The sequence below is a fragment of the Heterodontus francisci genome, chromosome 31 (assembly GCF_036365525.1).
Source record: "Heterodontus francisci isolate sHetFra1 chromosome 31, sHetFra1.hap1, whole genome shotgun sequence".
NCBI lineage: Eukaryota > Metazoa > Chordata > Chondrichthyes > Heterodontiformes > Heterodontidae > Heterodontus > Heterodontus francisci.
Window position 1 is genome coordinate 19109096 of NC_090401.1, and position 13517 is coordinate 19122612.

Here is a 13517-nt window from a genome sequence, read left to right on the forward strand (position 1 = left end):
GTTTTTGTGATTGGAAGCCTGTGGTGTACAGCAGGAACCAGTGCTGGGACCCTTGCTGTTTGTAGTGTACATTAATGATTTAGACGTGAATATAGGAGGTATGATTAGTAAGTTTGCAGATGACACGAAAATTGGTGGTTTTGTAAATAGTGAGGAAATCCTTAGATTACAGGATGATATAGATGGGCTGGTAAGATGGGCGGAGCAGTGGCAAATGGAATTTAATCCTGAGAAGTGTGAGGTAATGCATTTTGGGAGGACTAACAAGGCAAGGGAATATACAATGGGTGGTAGGACCCAAGGGAGTACAGAGGGTCAGAAGGACCTTGGTGTACTTGCCCATAGATCACTGAAGGCAGGTGGTTAGGAAGGCATAAGGGATACTTGCCTTTATTAACCAAGGCATAAAGTATAAAAGCAGTGAGGTTATGATGAGCTGTATGAAATGCTGGTTAGGCCACAGTTGGAATACTGTGTACAGTTCTGGTTGCCACACTATAGGAAGGATGTTATTGCACTGGAGAGGGTGCAGAGAAGATTCACCAGGATGTTGCCTGGGCTGGAGCATTTCAGCTATTGAGAGACTAGATAGGCTAGGGTTGTTTTCCTTAGAGCAGAGAAGGCTGAGAGGGAACCTGATTGAAGTTTACAAAGTTATGAGGGGCATAGATAGGAAGTAACTTTTTCCCTTGGCGGAGGTGTCAATAACCAGGGGGCATAGATTTAAGGTAAGGGGCAGGAGGTTTAGAGGGGATTTGAGTAAAGGTTTTTTTCACCCAGAGGGTGGTTGGAATCTGGAACACACTGCCTGAAGGGGTGGTAGAGGCAGGAACCCTCAACATTTAAGTATTTAGATGAACACTTGGAATGCCATAGCATACAAGGCTGCGGGCCAAGTGCTGGAAAATGGGATTAGAATAGATCGGTGCTTGATGGCCAGCATGGACAAAGTGGGCCGAAGCACCTGTTTTTGTGCTCCATGACTGATGACTTGAACACCCTGCTGTTTCTGGGGATTTTGTGGGTTCCCTTGTGCCCACTCGCGCTGACAATTGGGTCCATGCTTTAATGACTCATGTAAAAAGTTGCCTCTCTGACAATGCAACGCTTCCTTAGTACTGGACTGAAATGTATTCTTAAATTACGTTCTGCAATTCTGGAGTGGAATTGGAAGGAAAGTAGAAATGAGTTGAAAGTGAAACTGTTAATTATGGGGATCTCTGGTCTGCATCAGGTTTAAATTCAGCCGATGCTGTGTTAAAGATAAAGCTTCGAATTGCACTAAGATTGCTTTTGATTAATTGTGGGCACACATTTGCAACACTAAGCTGCCTATAAGCTGTGATTTGGAACCTTAATAAAGCTAGCCTTAATAAAGATGGAATATATCTTTGTGTGGGAAGTAGCTGCGCCGACTGATGGTTGAACCAACTGTTGAAGTTGGTATGGCCAAATAGAGGGAATTCTATTCTGGGAGTATGTCCACATGTATGAACTCCTCTTCCTTTTGAGCACAAAAAAAATCCAACTTAAGCATTTTACAGGTAAACTTTAAATGTGGTGAAAATTTAAGGCACCAGTATGATTTGTGGTTGGTTATGATTGACTTCTGATTTAAATGGAAGGAATGTCTTGTTCATTCAGCATGGGATGGTCTTTTAATTTGAATGGCAGATGGGGGAGAAAGCTGTTTATTAAATTGAACTGGATCATCTTGTCTCTTTTTTTTTTTTTGTTTTATGAATTAGTTCAAGTTCCTCAGCTGTTAGTCAGAGTCGTTTATGGCACAGAAGGAGGCCATTCGGTCTGTCAAGTCCATGCTGGCTCTTCATGGAGCTATATTGTCAGTCCCACCCCTCGGCTCCCCTGTTGAAGTTGATAGGTATCATTCTCTCTGTTTGCCACACCTTCAATTTTGGTATCATCAAAGTTTGAAATTTTACTCTGTCGTCCAATATCCAAGTTATTTATTTTTTATAGTGCCTTTCACAACCTTGGGACATCCTAAGGCACTTTACAATTTTAATGCCTGGTCCTTTAGAAGTAAATGATTTAGAAACTTGGCTGAATTTCCCTGGCGGCGTGTTGAGCTGGGAGGCAGGGGAGATGGTGCTGGGAAAATAGGGGGTAGTGTTGGGATGGCTCCCCGAAGCATTCCCGCCGCTGGGGAACTTTCCCAGGGGCAGTCTGTGAAGTGGATCGGCTGCACGAAAGTTGGAGTTATGGCTCCAATTATGGACGATTTTGAAGAAATGCCAGTCTTGGAGCAGCCTCTCTTTGTGCAGGGTGGGTGGGGTAGGGGGGGTGGGGGGGTGTCTTCGGAGCCAGAGGCTCCGTTCCCCATTGATGGGACCGCAGGTAGGAAAGGCTTACAGCCCACAGGATCCACGCAGAAGGATTTATTCTCTGCTTCGCCCTGAGAATTTTTGACTTACCTGAACGCCTCAGGGTGCCTCCAAGTTGAGGCACCATTGCTGTCCCTGACCTGCCTCAGCAGCCCCCACCTCTTCCAGTGGGGCTGCTGAGGCACCAGAGGGCTGGCAGCATTGGGAGTTTGCCTCCCATCCTGTATTGGACAGCGAGCTCAGAGACTGCCAATTAGGAGGCTGCATCCTGGGAGATTGCTGAGATGTTCCTGCTGCTGGCGGGTTTGGGCTTGGGGACCCCCAGTGTTGGGCTCCTTAAGCCCGTGGGAATATCCAGCCTACAGTTTCTTGCAACTGTAGAATATTTACTAAGTTTAATTTTGTATTGTATTTTAATTCTGTATGTCACTGTGATTTCTATTTACAAACTGGCCAAGAATTAGTCCTCCTATTGTTGAACTGCTCATTGATTTGTATTGTAACTCATTGCCTTGTTTCTAAATTTTTTTACCGTACTGTATGTCTGTGGTATGAAGCACTGTTGACTCAGGCTTGGTTTGGTTATAAGATTAAGGACCGAGCACAACAGCTTACTTCCACATAGTGCCTTTTAATGTAGAAAAATGTCCCAATGTACCTTGGGAGTAATCAATCATAAATGGATGCTGAGTGAAAGGAGGAGATATTGGGAAGGATGTCTAAAAGCTTAGGTAATCGGGGATTTAAGGACCTTTTTTAAAGGAGGAGGGAGACGAAATGTTTTAGGGAAGGAGTTCCGGAGCATGGAATCTAATCTGCTGAAGGCAGGGCCACCAAATGGGATGAAGGGGTAGGAGGAGGGGATTAGGCGTTGAACCATATGCTAGGATGGATGGATGGATGGATGGAGGGTGGGTAGGAGAGAGAATAGATAAGAGGCCGTACTTAGAAGAAAGATCGAAGGTGGGGTTGGAGATTGTGGGTGGAAGGGGAGGATTATGACACATTTAAACAGGGATGAGAATTTTGAATTGGAGATGGTTGGTGGCAGTCCAGGAGCTAATGTCGGCCAGCAAGGACAGAAGTGATTGGTGAGTGACTGCGTACACGATGAGGGCAACAAAGTTTTGGATGCACCATGATAGTCATGTATTTATTTTTCAGTCTTTATCTTGTTTTGATATTTTGCTGCATTTGATTGTTGATTGGAGCTGTTTGAATGTTTTCGGTGGTTATGTCTTTGAGATTACTTGCATTGATTGTTTCTACCTGGGGCAGTTGCATATTCTTTGCCCTCCATTTGCATGAGTTTGTATATTGGAATCAAAATCTGTAACTTTCAGTCCTGAATTTTAGCCTACTTCCTCAATTGCTGCACCTTGACATCACTTTAAAGCTGATTGATTCATTGCAAGTTAGACCACTGCAGAGGTTGATTGAATAAGCTCCTACTGGAAAATATAATGTTTTAACATAATTTTTTTGCTCCCAAGGTAAAACGATATCAGTGCACATTTGAAGGCTGCCCACGTACGTACAGCACAGCAGGGAACCTGCGGACACATCAGAAGACTCACCGTGGTGAATATACGTTCGTATGCAACCAACAGGGCTGTGGCAAGGCTTTTCTCACCTCTTACAGCCTAAAAATCCATGTTAGAGTCCACACCAAGGAAAAGCCATTTGAGTGTGATGTGCAGGGTTGTGAAAAAGCATTTAACACTCTCTATAGGTAAGTTGAGTTATTGTCAACCATTGCTCCGTAATAGAATGTTCACATCTGAGTCAGCAGGTCCTATTGGGTTTGTCCTATTCCAGATCCTCGAGCACAATCTATGCAGATGCTTCAGTGCAGTACTGAGGGAGTGCTGTGTTGAGTGAAGTGTATCTTTTGGATGAGACATTAAACTGAGGCCCGTCTGCCCACTCAGATGGACATAAAACGTCCTAAGGCACTGCTTGTAGAAAAACTTGGAAGTTGGCTGACATTTATCCCTCAACCAACATAAGTAAAATAAATTATCTGGTCACATCTCCTTATTTGTGTGACTTGCTGTGTTCAAATTGGTTGCTTACATTACAACCGTAACTGCACTCCAAATATGCTTCGTTGGCTGTTAAGCATTTTGGAATGGCTGTGATTATGAAAGGCACTGTAAATGCAAGTGCTTTCTCCTCTTTACAGGAACTTTTATTTTGTCCCTGGTCAGAATTTCTTTTTTTTTCCTCCTCCAGTTGACTAAGGTTGATTGAGAATTTAAGTTAAAAGGTATGACAGATACGCAATGGTGAATTTTAAAGAAATATTTAATATTTCTCAATGAAATACATTCTGTTGAGCAATAAAAACTCAGTGGAAAAGTGACTCATCCATGGCTAACCAAGGATGTTAAGACTAGTATTAGATTAAGAGAAAAGGCTTATAGTGTTGCCAAGAAGCTTGGGAAGCCTGAGAATTGGGAGAATTTTAGAATGCAGCAAAGGGTAACCGAAAAAATGACAAATGAGAAAAATAGAATGAGAATAAAGTAATCAGGCCAGAAATAAATAGATTGCAAGTCTGTGAAAAGGAAGAGTAGTGAAATTAAACATGGGTCCCTTAAAGACAATGACAGGAGAAAGTATGATGGGAGGATAAGAAAATGGCAGAGACTTGAAACAAATATTTTTGTCTGTCTTCACAATAGAAGGCACAAAAAAACAGGAATAGTGATGAACCAAGGGTCTAGTCAAAATAATGTTAAAAAATACGAGCAGGAATAGGCCATTTGGCCCTTCGAGCCTGCTCTGCCATTCAGTACGTGGCTGATATTCGGCCTCAACTTAAAGTAATTATTGGTAAGTAAAAAATGTTAGGAATTCATATAACTAAAAGCTGATTAAATCCCCTGCCCTACATCCTAGGGTTATAAGAAAGGTGGCTGTAGAGCTAGTGGATGTATCAGTAGTGATCTTCCAAATTCACTAGATTCTGAAAAGGTTCCAGTGGATTGGAAGGTAGAAAAGATGCCTTCTTGACCATCTTTATCTATCTGTCCCTTCAGGGATCAGTGAACATGTACTCCAAGGTCCCTCTGTTCCTCTGCCCTTCTCAGTATCCTACCATTTATCGTGTATTCCCTTACCTTATTGGCCTTCCCCAAATGCATTACCTCTCACTTCTCTGGATTGAACTCCATTTGCCCACCTGACTAGTTTTTTTTTTAATTCATTCATGGGATGTGGGCATTACTGGCTAGGCCAGCATTTATTGCCCATCCCTAATTGCCCTTGAGAAAGTGGTGGTGAACTGCTGCCTTGAACTGCTGCAATCCGTGTGGGGTAGGTACACCAACAGTGCTGTTGGGAAGGGAGTTCCAAGATCTTGACCCAACGACAGTGAAGGAACGATGATATAGTTCCAAGTCAGGATGCTGTGTACTTGAAAGGGGAACTTGCAGGTGGTGGTATTCCCATGCATTTGCTGTCCTTGTCCTTTTAGGTGGTAGAGGTTGTGGGTTTGGAAAGTGCTGTCTAAGGAGCCTTGCTGCATTGCTGCAGTGCATCTTGTAGATGGTACACACTGCTGCCACTATGCATCAGTGGTGGAGGGAGTGAATGTTTGTGAATGGCGTGCCAATCAAGCAGGCTGCTTTGTCCTGGATGGTGTCGAGCTTCTTGAGTGTTGTTGGAGCTGCACCCATCCAGGCAAGTGGAGAGTATTCCATCACGCTCTTGACTTGTGCCTTGTAGATGGTGGACAGGCTTTGGGGAATCAGGAGGCGAGTTACTCGTCTCAGGATTCCTCAATTCTGACCTCCTCTTGCAGCCACGATATTTATATGGCTATTCCAGTTCCGTTTCTGGTCAATGGTGGCCCCAGGATGTTGATAGTGGGGGATTCAGTGATCATAATGCCACTGAAGATCAAGGGGAGATGGTTAAATTCTGTCTTGTTGGAGGTGGCCATTGCTTGGCACTTGTGTGGTGCAAATATTATTTGTCCAGGTCTTGCTGCATTTCTACACGGACTGCTTCAGTATCTGAGGAGTCGTGAATGGTGCTGCACATTGTGCAGTCATCAGCGAATATCCTCACTTCTGACCTTATGATTGAAGGAAGGTTATTGATGAAGCAGCTGACGATGGTTGGGCTTAGGACACTACCCTGAGGAACTCCTGCAGTGATGTCCTGGAGCTGAGATGATAGCACAACTATCTTGCTTTGCGCAAGGTATGACTCCAACCAGCGAAGAGTTTTCCCCTTGATTCCCATTGACTCCAGTTTTGTTGGGGCTCCTTGATGCCATACTCAGTAAAAATGCTGCCTTGATGTCAAGGGCAGTCACCTTACCTCTTGTTCAGCTCTTTTGTCCATGTTTGAACCAAGGCTGTAATAAGGTCAGGAGCTGAGTGGCTCTGGCGGAACCCAAACTGAGCATCACTGAGCAGGCTATTGCTGAGCAAGTGCCGCTTAATCGCATTGTTGACGGCACCTTCTATCACTTTACTGATTTGAGAGTAGGCTGATGGGGCGGTAATTGGCCGGGTTGGACTTGACCTTTTTTTGTATAGGACATACCTGGGCAATTTTCCACATTGCCTGGTAGATGCCAGTGTTGTTGCTGTACTGGAACAGCTTGGCTGGGGGCGCGGCAAGTTATGGAGCACAGGTCTTCAGTACTATTACCGGAATGGTGTTAGGCCCATAGCCTTTGCAGTATCCAGTGCCTTCAGCCGTTTCTTGATATCATATGGAGTGAATCGAATTGGCATTCGATTGATCCATTGATATCTTCCTGCATTCTACCACTTCCTTTTTCATTATCAACCACATGGCCAATTTTTGTCACGTTTATCACATGGTTGATAATGAAGAAAGCTATAGACTGCAGCAAGATATTAATGGACTAGTCAGGTGGGCAGAACAGTGGCAAATGGAGTTCACATGGAGAAGTGTGAGGTAATGCATTTGGAGAGGGCTAACAAGGCAAGGGAAAAATTATTAGTTATGAGCAAAGATTGGATAGGCTAGGGTTCCTTTCTTTGGAACAGAAGAGACTGGAGGGAGAGCTAATTGAAGTGTATAAAATTGAGGGGTCCAGATCAAGTGGATAGGAAAGGCCTATTAAGGAAGTGGTATCAGGGCACTTAGAACATCATAGGCAGAGTCAATGTTTTTATGAAAGAGAAATTCTATTTGACAAATCTACTGGAGTTTTTTTGAGGACTTTACTAGCAGGGTAGATAAAGGGAAACCAGTGGATGTGTAATATATTTGGTTTTTCAATGGCATTTGATGAGATGCCACATGAAAGGCAGCTGCACAGGAGAAGGGCTCAAGTGGTTTGGGATAATACATTGGCATGGATTGAGGATTGGTTGAAGGACAGAAAACTGAATAGGGATAAGTGGGAAGCTTTGAGATTGGCAGGCTGTTTGCTAGGCAGATCAGTGCTGGGGGCCTCAGCTATTTACAATCTATATTAATAACTTAGATGAAGGAATTGAGTGTGATAACCAAGTTTGTGATGCTACAAAGTTTACGTGAGGAACGTAAGCTGTGAGAAGGACACAATGCGCAAAGGAATATAGATAATGTAACTGGGCAAGCAGTTGGTAGATGGAGTATAATGTGGGGAAATGAGGTTGTTCACTTTGGTAGCAAGAATAGAAAAAAAATTTTTTTTTCCAGTGGTGAGGAACTATTAAATGTTCTTCAGAAGGATTTGGGTGTCTTTGTACACGACACACAAAGTTAACATGTCGGTACAGCCGGCAATTAAGAAGGAAATTGGAACGTTGGCCTTTATTGGAAGGGGGTTGGAGTACAAAGAATAAGGAAGTCTTTGTGCACTTGTACAGGGCTTTGGTGGGACCCACACCTCTAGTAATGGGCTCCGTACCTAAGGAACAGTATACTTAGCTTAGAGGGGGTGCAACGCAGGTTCACTAGATTGGAGACAAAAACAAGAAATGCTGGAATCACTCAGCAGGTCTGGCAGCATCTGTGGAAAGAGAAGCAGAGTTAACGTTTCGGGTCACTGACCCGAAACGTTAACTCTGCTTCTCTTTCCACAGATGCTGCCAGACCTGCTGAGTGATTCCAGCATTTCTTGTTTTTGTTTCAGATTTCCAGCATCCGCAGTATTTTGCTTTTATTCACTAGATTGGAGAACCCTTTTATCCTAGGAATCAATGAGGAGAGATGGGCCAATACTCAGTTTAGAAGAATGAGAAGTAATTTCATTGAAACATACAAGATGCATCAAAGGCTTGTCAGGGTAGTTGTTGAGAGGATGTTCCCTGGTTGGTGAGTGTAAAACTAGGGAGCATAGTCTCAGGATAAGGATTGACCATTTAGGACTGAGATGAGTATTTTTTTTCTTTAAGGTGGTTGTGGTCTTTGGAATTCTCTACCCCAAAAAGCTGTAGATCCCAGTTGTTGACTATATTCAAGGCTGAGATCGAAAGCTTTTTTGAATCTGAGGGAATAAATGGATTTGGGGATCTGGTGGGAAAGTGGAGTTAAGATCAAAGATCAGCCACGACCTTATTGAATGGTGGAGTAGGCCTGAGGGACCGTATGGCTTATTCCTGCTGCTATTTATGTGCTGTTGGAAGCTGCAATGCAAAGTAATCTGTTGGCTTTCACCAGTCTGCCATTGTAATAGATTCACTTAAAATTCACTTCCATCCCTCAGGCTTTGTTGTTGCTCATTTTTCATTACATATCAGAGGAGTTTGAGTTGCCTGTATAAGAACATAAGAAATAGTAGGCATAAACCATATGACCCTCATGCTTGCTCTGCCATTCAGTACGATCATGGCTGTTCTTCTGTCTCAACACCACTTTCATATCTGCTCCTCATATCCCTTGATTTTTGTGAGACCAAAAATACATCTGTTCACCTTGAATATACTTAATTTTGGAGCATCCCCACTGCTCAGGGGTAGAAAATTCTGAAGATTCACAATCCTCTGAGTGAAGAAATTTCTCCTCATATCAGTCTTCAATGATGGACCCCACATCCTGAGACTGTGCGCCTGTGTTCTAGGTTCCCCAGTTAAGGGCAACAGCCTTGGTCTATCCTGTCAAGCGCATTCAAATCTTGTATGTTTCAATGAGATCACCTCTCATTCTTCTAAACACCAGAAAGTAGAGGTCCAATTTACTCGACCTCTCATCATGGGGCAGCACTCTCATCCCAGGAACTAATCTAATGAACCTTTGCAAGTATATACTTGGATATGGAGACTAAAGCTGTGCACAATACTGGTATGACCTCACCAAAGCCTTATACCATTGTCGCAAGACCTCCTTGTTTCTGTACTCTAATCCCCATGCGATAAAGGCCAATGTGCCATTTGTCTTCCTAATTGCTTTCTGTACCTGTATGATAACTTTGTGTTCCTTGTACGAAGGCCAAGGTCACTTCAAAATCTATCATCGAGCTGCAGTATGCTGACGATGTTTGCGTATGCACACACTGAGGCTGAGCTTCAAACCCTCATCGATGCATTCATGGAGGCGTATGAAAGAATGGGCCTTAAGGTAAACATCTGGAGACAAAGGTCTACCCACCCTACTCCCACAGAGCAACACTGCCCCCGTCTATCAAGATCCACGGCGAACCACTGGACAATATGGATCACTTCCCATACCTTGGGTGCCTCCTCTCAGCAAGGGCAGACATCAGCAGTACAACTCCGCATCGCCTCCAGTGTGCCAGTGCAACCTTCGGTCATCTGAGGAAAAGAGTGTTTGACGACTAAGACCTCAAATCTGGCACCAAGCTCATGGTCTACAGGACACGATGGGCTGAATGGCCGCCTCCTATGCTGTAACCATTCTATGATTCTATGAAAACAAGCTTTCTGCTCCGAGCTCTGTCACGGCAAGAGGCTACCAGGAGGGCAGAGGAAACACTACAAAGATGCCCTTAAAGCCTCCCTGAATAAAGGTGACATCTCCACCGATTCATGGGAATCTCTTGGCCGAGACCGCCCAAAATGGAGAAGAAGCATCCGCAAAGGTGCCAGCTAGTTCGAACAACGTCGACATGCCCAGGCAGCGACCAAGCGCAAACAGCGGAAGGAACATTCGAAACTTTGAGTATTCCATTCACTCGTATCACCAAACACCACTTTCCCCACCTGTGGCAGAGTGTGTGGATCCAGAATTGGACTATTCAGTCACTTAAGAACCCCAACCCTGGAGTCGAAGCAAGTCTTCCTTGTTCTTGAGGGACTGCTTAAGAAGACGACACCCAACTGTCTCTGAACGAACTTAACCTGTCTATATTCCTCTGCAGCCTCTTTGTACCCTCCTCATAGCTTACATTACCACCTAGCTTTATATCATCAAACTTGGATGCATTACTTTCAGTCTCTTTGTCTAAGTCAGTTATATAGATTGCAAATAACTGAGGCCCCAGCGCTGATCCTCGTGGCACTTTACTGGTTACAGCCTGCCAACTTGAAATTTCTCTGTTTATCCCTACTCTCTGCTTCCTGTCTGTTAACCAATCCTCCATCCATGCTAGTATATTACCCCCAATTCCACGAGTCTTTATTTTGCGTATTAACCTTTTGTGTGGCCACTTATCGAATGTCTTTTGGAAATCTAAGTAGACTACATCTACTGGCTCCCCTTTTATCTACCCTGCTAGTTGCATCCTCAGAAAAATTCTAAAATTGTCAAACATAATTTTCCTTTTGTAAGATCGTGTTGATTCTGATCATACAATGATTTTCTAAGTGCATTATTAAGACTTCCTTAGTAATAGATTCCAGCATTTTCTTGACGATTGATGTCAGGCTAACTGGCTTGTACTTCCCTGTTTTCTTGAATAGCAGTGCTACATTTGTTAACTTCTAATTCCATGGGACCATTTTGGAATCTAGGGAAGTTTGGAAAATCATAACCAGTGCATCCATTATTTCTGCAGCTACCTCTTTTAGAACCTTAGGAAGTAGGCCATCCGGTCCTGGGGATTTGTCAGCTTTTAGCCCCTTGAGTGTCTCTTCTACTTTTTCTCTGCTGATATTAATTGTGTGTGTGTGTGTGTGTGTGTGTGTGTGTGTGTCGTGACTTCTTTCTGGCTGACCTTTGAACAAGATGTTTGTCATGTGACTTGCTCAGCATGAGATGGGTCTTCAATTTGTGTGGCAGAGGGAGGGAATTGTTTAATTTTCAGAAAGTGATTAAAAAGGGTTTCTTCAAAGGATCTAGATCACATGGTTTGCCCATTTCGCAATCAACCCAAACTTGTAGCATAGTAATACCTGGTCTTTCAAGCAATGATCAGTCTTGACTGACTGCTGCAGAGCTCAACCATCTCTAAATTCTTTGGCTAATGAGCGAGGAACGAGATTTCACAAGTTAAAACCTGTTTTTTTTTCTGGATCAGTTGGTCTGGAAGGCCTACTGTGCATTTCCAGCATTCTGTTTTCCTTAATTTCAAGTCTCCATTTACAGAGTCGCAGAGTCAGAGTTTTACAGCACAGAAACAGGCCCTTCGGCCCAACATGCCTGCGCCGACCATCAAGCACCCGTCCTAACTAATCCCATTTCCCAGCACTTGGCCTGTAGCCTTGTAGGTTATGGCGTTTCAGGTGCTCATCTAAATATTTCTTGAATGTCGTGAGTGTTCCTGCCTCTACCATCCCTTCAGGCATTGTATTCCAGATTCCAACCACCCGCTGGGTGAAAAAATTCCTCCTCAACTCCTCTCTAAACCTCCTGCCCTTTACCTTAAATCTACGCCCCCTAGTTATTGACCCCTCCGCTAAGGGAAAAAGCTTCTTCCAATCTATCCTATCAATGCCGCTCATAATTTTGTATACCTCAATCAGGTCTCCCCTCAGCCTTCTCTGCTCCAAGGAAAACAATCCCAGCCTATCTAGTCTGTCTTAATAACTGAAATGCTCCAGCCCAGGCAACATCCTGGTGAATCTCCACTGCACCCTCTCCAGAGCAATCACCTCCTTCCTATCGTGTGATGACCAGAACTGTACACAGTACTCCAACTGTGGCCGAACCAGCATTTTATACAGCTCCATCATAACCTCCCTGATCATTATATTCTATGCCTCGGCTAATAAAGGCAAGTATCCTGTATGCCTTCCTAACCACCTTATCTACCTGTGCTGCTGCCTTTAGTGATCTATGGGCAAGTACACAAAGGTTCCTGTGACCCTCTGTACTCCCTAGGGTCCTACCATCCATTGTATATTCCATTGCCTTGTTAGACCTCCCAAAGTGCATCATCTCTCACTTCTCAGGATTAAACTCCATTTGCCACTGCTCCGCCCATCTTACCAGCCCATCTATATCATCCTGTAGTCTAAGGCTTTCCTTCTCATTATTTACGACACCACCAATTTTTGTGTCGTCTGCGAACTTACTGATCATACCTCCTATATTTACATCTAAAACATTAATGTACACTACAAACAGTAAGGGTCCCAGCACTGTGGAACACCACTGGTCACAGGCTTCCACTCGCAAAAACAACCCTCTACCATCACCCTCTGCTGCTTGCCACTAAGCCAATTTTGGATCCAATTTGCCAAATTACCCTGGATCCCATGGGCCTTTGCATTCTTAACCAATTTCCCATGCGGGACTTTATCAAAAGCCTTACTGAAGTCCATGTAGACTACATCAACAGCTTTACCCTCATCTACACCTCTAGTCACCTCCTCGAAAAATTCAATCAAGATTGTTAGACACGATCTCCCCCTGACAAAGCTATGCTGACTATCCCTGATTAATCCCTGCCTCTCCAAGTGGAGATTAATCATGTCTCAGAATTTTTTCCAATAATTTCCCTACCACTGGTGTTAGACTCACAGGCCTGTAATTACCTGGTTTATCCCTGCTACCCTTCTTAAATAATGGTACCACATTCACTGTCCTCCAATCTTCTGGTACCTATCTTGTGACCAGAGAGGGTCTGAAAATTTGTGAGAGCCCCCACTATCTCCTCCCTTACCTCATGTAACAGCCTGGAATACATCTCATCAGGGCCTGGGGATTTATTGACCTTCAAGCCCGCTAATACTACTTCAATATATCATTTGTTCCAAATGTATTCAGCATCAGGATTGCAAATTAAGACAGCTTCAGCAACCCCCTGTTTTGCAAAGCTAAAGTTAACTGCCTGAGCAAAATATATTGCAACACCTG

General features: G+C 43.8%; 1 protein-coding gene across 1 annotated transcript in view; it reads left to right on the top strand.

The window, feature by feature from the left end:
• Window positions 1–13517, top strand: part of mtf1 (metal-regulatory transcription factor 1) — a 125901-nt gene that overhangs the window by 18676 nt on the left and 93708 nt on the right. The window contains exon 3 of the mRNA XM_068011153.1: window positions 3839–4077. Coding sequence (XP_067867254.1) covers window positions 3839–4077 — 239 coding nt within the window. The remainder of the gene's footprint in view (window positions 1–3838; window positions 4078–13517) is intronic.